At 32.0% G+C, this 11249-nt stretch overlaps 1 protein-coding gene across 1 annotated transcript; it reads right to left on the bottom strand.

The window, feature by feature from the left end:
- Positions 1-8145: 8145 nt before the first annotated feature.
- LOC145001910 (transcription factor bHLH148-like) lies at positions 8146-9483 on the bottom strand. Its single transcript, XM_078961239.1, has 2 exons — positions 9344-9483; positions 8146-9048 (listed from the first exon to the last, which is right to left on the bottom strand). The coding sequence occupies exon 2, from the start codon at positions 8959-8961 to the stop codon at positions 8251-8253; it is 711 nt and encodes a 236-aa protein (XP_078817365.1). The 5' UTR covers positions 8962-9048; positions 9344-9483; the 3' UTR covers positions 8146-8250.
- Between the last annotated feature and the right edge of the window lie 1766 nt (positions 9484-11249).

The raw sequence follows: 11249 nt of genomic DNA, 5'->3' as shown, positions 1-11249 counted from the left end.
TTTGAAAGCAAAAGGAAAGTTTTGTTGTTGCACTTATATACATAGATGATGTGATAATAGTCAAGAATGACCCGATAAAAATACAAGAGATAAAAGACCATCTCAACAAGATGTTTAGCATCAAAGATCTTCGACTATTAAAGTACTTCTTAGGAATAGAGGTGGCAAGGACTGGTGATGGCTTGGTTCTAAGTAAAAAAAAATATGTTTTAGACATCCTTAAAGATAGCAGATTGGAAGGTTGTCGACTAAGCACCTTTTCCATGGAGCGGATTCTAAAGTTAGACAAATATGAAGATAACCCACTTATTGATGCAAGCAAGTATAGAAGACTCATAGGGAGATTACTTTATCTGCAAGTCAGAAAACCTAATGCAGCCTATGTAGTGAATATCTTAAGGAAATTTGTCTTAGATCCTAGACATAAACATTTGGATTTAGCTTATAAGGTTAGCACTATTTAAAGGTAACACCAGGACACAATGTTTTCTTTCCAAAAACTAGGGGTTTAGAACTTGTCACTTATTGTGATGCAAATTGGTTAGGATGTGCATACACATGACGCTCACGGACTGGGTACCTTGTTCTTATAGGAGGAGTACTTATCTCTTGGAAGACAAAGAAGCATTCTGTAGTTTCCCGTTCTTCAGCTGAAGCAAAGTAAATGGAAATAGCTACTACAGTTAGTGAAATCATCTAACTACGATGGTTATTGAAGGATTTAGATGTCTATCCTGCTGGACCCACACTTTTACATTGTGACAGTTAGGTTGCCAGAGATATCGCTAATAATCCAGTCTTCCACACGAGAACCAAGAACGTGGAAATGGATTGTTATTTTGTGCATGAACGAATAGAATCTAAAAAAACAAAACCATTATTGTCAACACCACTGATCAGATTGCTGACCCTTTTACCAAAGCTTTAGGAACTCAGTGGCTTCAAGTTCTACTAAACAAGTTGGGCATTCAAAATCTACATGCTCCAACTTGAAGGGGAGTAAAGGAAATATAATACTCCTTATTTAATTAGCCTAAGTCAGTCCTGGTTTCTTTAATAGATTAGGACTCTTTTAATTTTCTTGTTGATCAATGTCTCTTCTTATATATAAACGATTGAGCTGCTAAATAAAAAGTTTTTCTGATTAAATCATCAAAACTTTTACACTTTTTACTCTTTGAAAAAGGGAAGAAACAATAACCCTACTTATGTATTTATTTGGTTATGCGTTTTATGGCAATTTTAGTGTTATGTATTATTTGTTGAACGTCCTTTCAGTTATCGTAATTTGTTTGTCATCATCAAAACAAGAGATATATTTATTTGTGGGGAAAATGACTTACCAGGATAATTATAGTTTGTCTCTTTGTTCATATTTAGACAACTTCCTTTTTTGTACACATAATACCATTGTTACCGGCTAGAGCAGGTGACAATGGTAATATGTGAACATATTTAACAAGTTAAATGGTCAAATGTATACAAAAAAAAGAAAATTATCTAAATGTGATCAAAACGAAAAGTTAATTACCCTGATAAGTCATTTTCCTCACTTTTAATAGCGATTTTATTTTTCATATTTGTTTGTATTATTTATTTTAAACGTTACTTTAAAGTATCCATAATATCCTAAATATTAATTAAATATTGATTAATTCTAAACTTTACTTTTTAATTAATAAATATGTTTTTGTTTTGTGAAATATTTTATATAGTCTCTTATATTTTTTATTTTGTTTTTAAGCATATACAATATTTTTAAAGTAAATAGTATCTAATAATAAAATTAAATAAATTAAATATGTAACAATAAATATGAAGATTCTTTTATAAAAAATATTACGTAGCAAATAAAAAATTGAAGAAAAATCAATATAATGTAAATGTTTTAAAATTATTACAACTTTTTAATACTTCTTAATTAGAAGTTTATAAAGTTTTAATTTTTTAATACAACGTTTTAAACATATTGTAAAAGAAACTATTTAATTGTCTTACAAAATCTGTAAAACATATTAAAAATGTTGTAAAAGAAAATTTAAAAATAATTAAATGAAAATTATAAAAACAATTTTAAGAAAATATAAAAAAAGTTAAAAACTTGTAAGAGAATTTTAAAGCATTTATTAAATATTTGGTATAAAAGCATTTGTATTAAAATTATACGAAAGTATAAAAAAATGTTGTAAAAAAACTTATAAGCAAAATTTAAAACATTGTATTAGAAAAATCTATAGGAAAAAAATATTATAAAAATGTTTTAAGAAATTATAAAAAGTTTGGAATTTGTAAAAAAAATTGTTCACATTTAGGAAACTTTCTTTTGTTGTATATATTTGACAATTTAATTTTTTAAATGTATTCACATATTACCGTTGTCACCAGCTACAAAAGAAGAAGAAGAAGAAGAAGAAGAAGAGAAAGAAGAAAAAGAAGTTGCCTAACGTGAACAAAACGAAAAGATAATTACCCAAATATAACACAGTTTCACTTTGTTTGTGTATTTGAACATTTTAGTTACAAAGGAAAAAAATTGGAGTTAAGTAGGTTTAAAGTTCTAAAAGAAATTCAAACACTTCTAACAAAAAATGGGACAAAGCTTTTTTTAAAGTTCAGATTTTATCAACAATGATTCAAAATGTTTTGACAATAATTTACCCAAATATAATACAATTTTTATCGAACAATTATTCAAAATGTTTTGACAATAATTTACCTAAATATAAAACACATTTAAAGCATCTCTAATGGTTAACCTATATCATAATATAAAATAATTGACAACTCAACATTTTATAAAAAAAAAATAAGCACTAATAAAATGATCTCTCCAATGGTAAACTCTTTCAATAGTTTTTTTTTTCTTAAATTTAATTAAATTATCCTTAGTTGTTTAAAGTATTCTATACATAACCCTCTCATTTAATTTATCATTTTTAAATATACATCATACCTAAAATGTCATTACAAATGAAAATATTTATATGATCTTTATGAAATTTATATTTCATAAATAAAATATTATTAAATATTTGATAAAAATAATTAATTAGTAAAGAAACAAAAATAAATTAAAACTAAAATATGGTTATGGGGATGAAATGATATATAACTAAATAAGGGATTAGATGTATAAAATTTATATTATATTGATCATTTAATATATATTAAATGTTTAATAAGAAAAAAAAAACTATTTGCTCTGTTGGTAATAAATTTCAAATTGATAATAATAATAATAATAAACTAATAGTAATAAGCTTTACTTACTCATGTATTCCTTATCTTTAATCTTAAATAAGTATGATAATTGTTCATAAATAAAATTTTACATTTTTATCTTTTAATAATTATGATAATTGTTCATATATGAAGTTTTAAATACAACATAAAATACAAATAAGTATGATAATTGTTCATAAATAAAATTTTACATTTTTATCTTTTAATAATTATGATAATTGTTCATATATGAAGTTTTAAATACAACATAAAATACTAATTTACTCTTTGTTCAATATTTATATATTATTGGCGATCCTTCTTTTTGAACAGTAAAGAAATATATAAAATAGAAGCTAACGAGGTGGTAAGGAAAAAGGATAATGATTTGAAAATGTAACGAACTTTCAACTTTTGTCACATTTAGTTACGAAACTTTTTTTCGTTATCTATTTGTCATTGAACTATTGAAACTGTTCACATTTTACCCTTATGATCGGCTATTGCCGGTCATAAGGGTAAAATGTGAACAGTTTCAATAGTTCAATGACAAATAAATAACGAAAAAAAATTTAATGACTAAATATGAACAAAATCGAAAGTTCGTTTCCCTCTAAAAAGTTCAATGAATAAATGTGAACAAACCTCCTCTTGTATTATGTTTTAGCAAATTATTTATTTTTGTTAAATTGTAGCAACATTTGTTGATGAAGAAATCTATGAAATAATAATAAAAAAAACAAAACAAAAACAAAACCCTGAGAATATATTTAAAAAAAAAAAAAAAAAAACCAAAACCGAAATAAAAAATCAATGGTTTAACATTTTCCAAAATAAAAAAATCAAAAATTCCAATCTGATTTTGGTTTTACAAAAAAATGAATCATTCTCACTGATGTGAATTATGACCATTGGTTTGACATGCGAAATTTGTGACATCCCATGAATATGTAGTTACAACATCGTCTGAACTCGTAATTCATAGTAAGGGGTTAGAGTATCATCACATGAATACGTAGTTACAACATCGCCTGAACTCGTAATTCATCACCTACAGGTTATGGGCCTGCTGGTGTTCCCACTGGGTTGTCTAGAATAGTCCGTGGTCGCCATTTATACTCTGGTAGATGACTACATCGCCACATTGCTGGTTAAGGTTATGGTATCTCCTTTCATCCTACATCACATATTCATCATCATCTATTTACCTAATTATCACCACCTTTCTATCATCACCTATCTCTCATCATTTTATTTCATCACACACCAATTATTTCATCTACCCATGTTTCATCCGCAACATGTTTGTAGATATAAAATAAATATACCGTTTAAATCTTTTAAAACATGTATAAAATCGTTCATCCAACATAGACAACAAGTATTCAAATAATATGCACACATAGCATGTAATTTATATAAAATACATCATATCTATGTGTAAGATGAAAGTAACTATATATACCATAAATGCTTCCTAACTTTGAACCCCAAGGTTTACTCTACGAAAGTTTCATATTCTCGGCTCTCAGAACCTAGAAGGGTCCAAATCTATCACACCAAAAATGTAACACCCCCCTCTGCCACATATCACAATATTGTCCGCTTTGGGCCACTCGGCACGAGGACTTCCCGGGGGGCCACCCATCCTGGTACTACTCCCGCCCGAGCACGCGAAACTGCAGAGTTCTTATGGGATCTGCTACCCTCACGGCTTTAAAACACGTTGTGTTAGGGAAGGTATCCACACCCCTTATAAGGAATGCTTAGTTCTCCTAATATTTTCTGGTTGAGTCGAGAATCGGTGAGTCAAGCGATGACTCGGTGAGTTGGGTGCGAGTGGACTCAGAGTTGTTGGACTCGGCGAGTCTCGGGGTGACTCGGCGAGTTGGGTCGCGGATTGAGGGAAGTTCTGAGCATAGGGACTCGGCGAGTCATCGGGTTGACTCGGCGAGTAGAGTCAGTCGGGGGTTGACTTTGACTTTGTCCAAGGTTGACCAGTTGTCTTCCAGGGGTATTTTGGTAATTAAGGATATATATTGAGTTGAGTGTTTTGGTGTTCAGTGGAGGAGTTCGGAGCAGCGGGATCTTATCCTTTCAGCCGGCAGTTTCGAGGTGAGTTATCCTCATTATATCAACAGGGTCTAAGGCACCAAGGTCGACCCTTATCGGATTGAGATCTGGGTAGTTGTTGTTATTTTGTTGCTGTGATATGCTTGCATCCTGAGAGTTAGGACAGTATATGTTAGAGGCCTGATTGAGATCGATATCCTGAGAGATAGGGAAATGCTATGCTAGTGACCTGTTAGGTCGGTATACTGCTTAGAGTATGTTATGCTATGTGATCTGTTAGATCGGTTTGTTTGAATGAGAACTGTTATATGATTATATGTTTATGTGCACATGGTTGTTTGGACTGGAGATGGGTTGAGGCGGGTCCTGCTTTGTGCTGTAGGCTAAGATACCCAGGGCGGATCGGTTACTCCGAAGGCCCATCGAGCGGTCCGGATATGCTGTAGGCCCACACGGGCAGACCAGACGTGCCGAGGCTCGGAGAGTGGACCAGGCCGATTGAAGGCCCGATGCGGGCGGACCAATCATACTGTAGACTCAGAGAGTGGACCAGGTGAGTTGAAGGCCCAGCGCGGGCGGACCAACCACACTGCAGACTTGAGGTACGTGATTGGACACAAATTGTGGACCAGGGGACTGAAGGCCCGACCAGGCGGACCAGTCCCACAGTAGACCCGATATGCATGACTGTTCTGTGATTCGTTATGAGATAGCATGTTAGGTGTATGGTATATGTGGTTGGTATTTTGGGGGTATCTCACTAAGCTTTCGGGCTTACAGTTGTGGTTTAATGTTTTTCAGGTTCTTCAAGAGAATGTGGCAAGGCGAAGGCGTGATCGTACCACTCCTCATGATTTTGTAGCAATGTGATTTTGGGAATACTCTAAATGATTTGTATTGAAAACCTTTTTGTAATAACTTAATGAAATCGGGTTGTTTTAGAAAAATTTAAATTGGTTGGATTTTTCGGTCGTTACAAAAAAGCTTAAGATAGCTCTTCCTCTCACTCTACACACTCAAGCTCGCTTGGGTTCTCACTTATGGGAAATGTAGTCGCAATTGCAGGCCATAAAGTGCCTTTAAATATGGCTCGAGCCCAAAGATTTAGGGTTTCTGCCAACAGCGCGAACTCGTCGAGTCGCCTCACCGACTCGTCGAGTCCATTCATTAATCCGAGTCATCAGTCGCGACCTTACTCGACGAGTTGAGGCGTTAACTTGTCGAGTCTCTCTTTTTAACTCAAAAGAAAAATACTTAAATGATGATACATGGAAATCCGGATGTTACATTTTATTTTTTTATTTCATAGATTTCTTCATCAACAAATGTTGCTACAATTAAACAAAAATAAATAATTTTGCTAAAACATAATACAATAGGAAGTTTGTTCACATTTAGTCATTGAACTTTTTAGAGGGAAACGAACTTTTGATTTTGTTCACATTTAGTCACTAATTTTTTTTTCATTATCTATTTGCCACTAAACTATTGAAAGTACTGTTCACATTTTACCCTTATGACCGGTAACAGCCGATCATAAGGGTAAAATGTGAACAATTTCAATAGTTAAATGACAAATAGATAACGAAAAAAAAGTTTAGTGACTAAATGTGACAAAAATCGAAAGTTCGTTACCGTTTCAAGTCATTATCCCTAAGGAAAAATACAAAGTACAAACAATGATAACATGATCACTGGAGACCTCTCAAACTCCCTCTTTTGCTTTACATTTACATTATGTTGCATAATTTAGCTTATTTTTTGTTATTATTGCAATTTAACATGTACTAAGATCATTAAAACTTGTTTATCAACTAGTTTATTAGCTCAATTTTCAATAAATTAGTCGAGATAATTCATTGATAAATTAATTTATAACTAAAAATTAGTTTTTCAACTAACATTCCGGACACAATCCTACGTTATTAAAAAAGAAAATAATTAAGACTGAATTATAATTCTATTTAACGATACGATACGAGTAATTTAATGCTATCATAAATATAAAAACACATCTAGAGACTCATATATGTGACAAAATACGTGATGTGGTGGAATGGCTTATTATTTGTCATGTAACCATATTGTATTTGGAAAAAAGAATAACGATAATATTAGCTATGAAAAGTTGAAAATACGAGTATCCTAAAATACAATGAAAAGATGAAAAGAAGAAAGAAAGAAAGAAAAGATGCACATGGCAATAAAAGGACCATGAATACCACTACCCATATCTCTGACTATAGGAACTTGGATTCACAGAAGATAAATAAATGCTTGCACTATCTCTCTTTTTTTTTTTTACTAAAAGAACCCCAACAACCTTCCAATGAACAAAACAAAACAATGTATGATTTAACAATTCAATTATAATTAACATCAATCAATACATTCTCTAATAATTAACATCAATTAATATATGTTTGGAATTTATGATTTATTTCCTCTTTAACCGTAAAGAATTATACAAAAAATAAATGATAATTCTTTTTGTATCAACTATGAAAATGAATTTTGACCTTTTATTATACATAATGACCACTAAAACCTTTTTATTAAGTCATTATTATACTTAAATTATTAGGTTAAAGCTGTATTTGGCACGTTATATTTAGTTTGTCAGCTTATTTTAACTAAACGTTATTTTTTATCTGTTAATTTATAAGTTTAAAATTAGTTTTCAGTTAGTAAATCAAACAAAACTTAAATATCAAATTTAAAAAAAAAAAAAAAATGATTGGAATATCTTGAAATTGTTACTTTTTTATCAAAATTTTAGACTGGTGTAAATGAGTATGATAAATATCGTATATACTGATTAAAAAAAAAGTAAAAAGGGTAACAAGAAAATAACAAATAAAAGAAGAGAATGTATTTTAACAGTGACAGTAAAAAAGAGAAAGGAAAAAAGAAAAAACAAAATAGGAAAATGGAAAGACTGAGAGGGTATCGCTATCATAAGTTGGGTGGTGGCCGGCGAAAACTATCGGCGCCGGAGACGGGTGTAGAACTGGATCCACCGGAGAGAAGGTTAACGAGAGCAGCCATGGCTCTAACCTGCATCTCAAGAGCTGGGATATAATCAGTCGCTTCTTCTAATACAACCGGCAACGATTGTTTCCGGCAACCGGGAACTAAGCCTCCGAGAACACGCGTTTTCCGTTGAACGGCCGGCAGGTTCTTTGTTTTCAACCTCAATATACTCACTCTCGGTTTCTTTAACCGGCTATTGCCGGTCGCCGTCGCAACCATTCCTCTCTGTCTTCTGTTACTCTTCATGAATTTAAGTTTGAGTTTATTTGTGAGGATCGCACGGCTCCATCGTGTACGGCCTTTCGCCGTGACGGCAAGGACTCGGTCAGCGGCCTCACGGACGGCGCGTCCGCGGCATGGAGATTTAGTAGGAGAAGCGCCGGTACCGATACTGGAGGTCTGTCGGACTTGACGGAGAGCTTGAAGGAGTTTCGAGCTGTAAACTTGCTGTTGAACTTCTGATTTCCATGGCGTAATATGATTGTTACAGGAATTCAAGTTCTGACTAATCTGATCTCTACCATTAACACTAGATTGCCTTTGGATTTTCTTTCTCTTTCTCCTTTTCGATGAATCACGTGCTCTGTCTGTGTTGTTCGTTACCGGATTCGGAATCAACGTTGACGACGCCATAAACAGAAAAACCGTTTTTCAATTGTTCTTAATCTGGATCAGTTATAGCACAAACAGAATTTAACCTCCGCTGACCACAATCACTTCCTGTAGATTAGATTCAAACTAAATCATGTCAGAAAACAAGAATAAGCCATTCGAATCAACAACGAACATACAGATTCGCACCGGAAATAAATAAACAGAATCCATCAGATATATATATATATATATATATATATATATATATATATATATATATATATATATATATATATATATATATAAAGATCAATCTAGATCCTTCAAAGTTCATAATCAAAAAATCAAACATAAACTACGATTAAACTGATAAACACAATCAACAGTCAATTATTAAAATCGAGTTATCAAGAATTATTACCTTTAGGAAGTTGTCTGAGAGCAATTGGAGTATTGAAATGAATGGATTATGAATTTACAGACGTATAATTGGAAGAAAGATACAGAGAGGGGAGGGGGTGGTGGGATTTAAAGGAAGAGGAGGGGGAGTAGGAATCACATGGAAGCACGCCTTGGCCAGTTCTTTAAAATCCCATATGTAAACTTTCAGTTCCACCCCTCCCACGTTCGTTGCTCTACGTTTTGGGGCCCTCATTTTTGTTTTTTTATATTTTGGTAGTGGTGACATGGACCCCATTTCGCATTAGGTTGCCTAAACGACCATCGTCTTTATACAAATAATATTATATTAAATCGAATGCAAGGTTTTTTCATGACAATGTTTGAAAATTATTAATAAATCAAGTATTATTTCGCACTAGATTGCCTAAACGACCATCATATTTGAAAATTGGAATTTGTCACAAACTTTTTATAGTTAATATGGTTAGTAAGATTTGAGACGTAGATTTAGAAGGTTTCAATTTATGTTATATTCTTTTGGGGTTATTTTTGTTCACCAATTTATAACAACAAATATGATTCTTAAAGTTATAGGAATTAGAGAGATTTTAAGCTACATGGTCATACCATCAAGCTATAGCAAAAAACTTTAGAGGCTAGGATGTGTAGTGTTTTAAAAAGCCTATTTAGTTTTATTACTCGAAGGTTGATTACTGAGACGATCGACCTTCTTAGACGTCTTATAGAGAATTTTAAAAAATAAAGAGAAATTAAATTACCTTCTACCTTTTATTCCTACAATTATTCCTACCCACTAAAATTATAACAAATCACCATTCAATTTAATTGTATTTGATATATTCCTAATATAATCTTAATGATTTAGTTTAAAAAATATGGAAAGATGACACTTGTCATAATTTTATTGGGTAGGAACATTTGTAGGCATAAAAAGTAGGAATCAATTTAATTTCTCAAAAATAAATATGGTTCTACATATAATGTTCATTGACATACAAAAGACATGTGATATAGTACCATGAAATGTGATATGTCATGGTTATATGTGATTTATATTGTCGATCTATGACTTGTGTTCAGACCCCAATTAGAGACATTGAGTTGTCCAGCTATATATTAGGCTTGATCAGTGTTTGGCTCTCACCCAATATATATTTGCCTTGGTCTTAGGCAAGATGTCTCACCAAAACCAAAGGAAGTGCCTTCATGTATGTTTTTTTGGCCAATAACATTGTCTTGTTGACCGAGTCTATGATGGAGTTGAATGTATGGTTGGACAACTCCAAATCATTACTCGAATACAAAGGGTAACGGATCAAAATTGATAAGCAATTTATCTTTAGCGCAAATCTAATGGTGAGATGAACGATGAAGGAAAATATTTAAGTATATAGGAGCAAACTTGTGACATCCTCTATTTTCCAAAACCAAAAAAAAAAAAAAAACCCTTTAAAAATCATAATATCTTTGTTTGCAGAAAATCCCAATATAAAAAAACATTTTGCAGAAATTGTCTCGTTTTATTAAAATATCTCGAGTAAAAGATGTTTCAAACACAAAACCTTAAGGATGTAATAATCAATACACGAAATATGTTACACCGTAGAGACCTAACAATCCTGAACACTATTGTAGGTTGTCTCTTAACCACTCGACATCCTAATCAAGTTCCAACAACTTTAACTCTATTACATGTTATGCATATAGTTTGAGTGTGTCAGGTTTGAAAAAAACCTGGTGAGATACATAGGGTTTCCAATCCCATGATACCAAATTATAATTATCAAACCTATAAAATCAATTGTTACAAAAAAATATAACATAGATATCTTATAAGACAATCTACCCTTAGTTATCTATCTCGTCGATCCCCACATACTGATCCTATAACAGTGATGTTATGA

This window comes from Lactuca saligna, chromosome 6 (genome assembly GCF_052625555.1).
Source record: "Lactuca saligna cultivar CGN05327 chromosome 6, ASM5262555v1, whole genome shotgun sequence".
NCBI lineage: Eukaryota > Viridiplantae > Streptophyta > Magnoliopsida > Asterales > Asteraceae > Lactuca > Lactuca saligna.
This window is presented reverse-complemented; position numbering and strand designations above follow the sequence as displayed.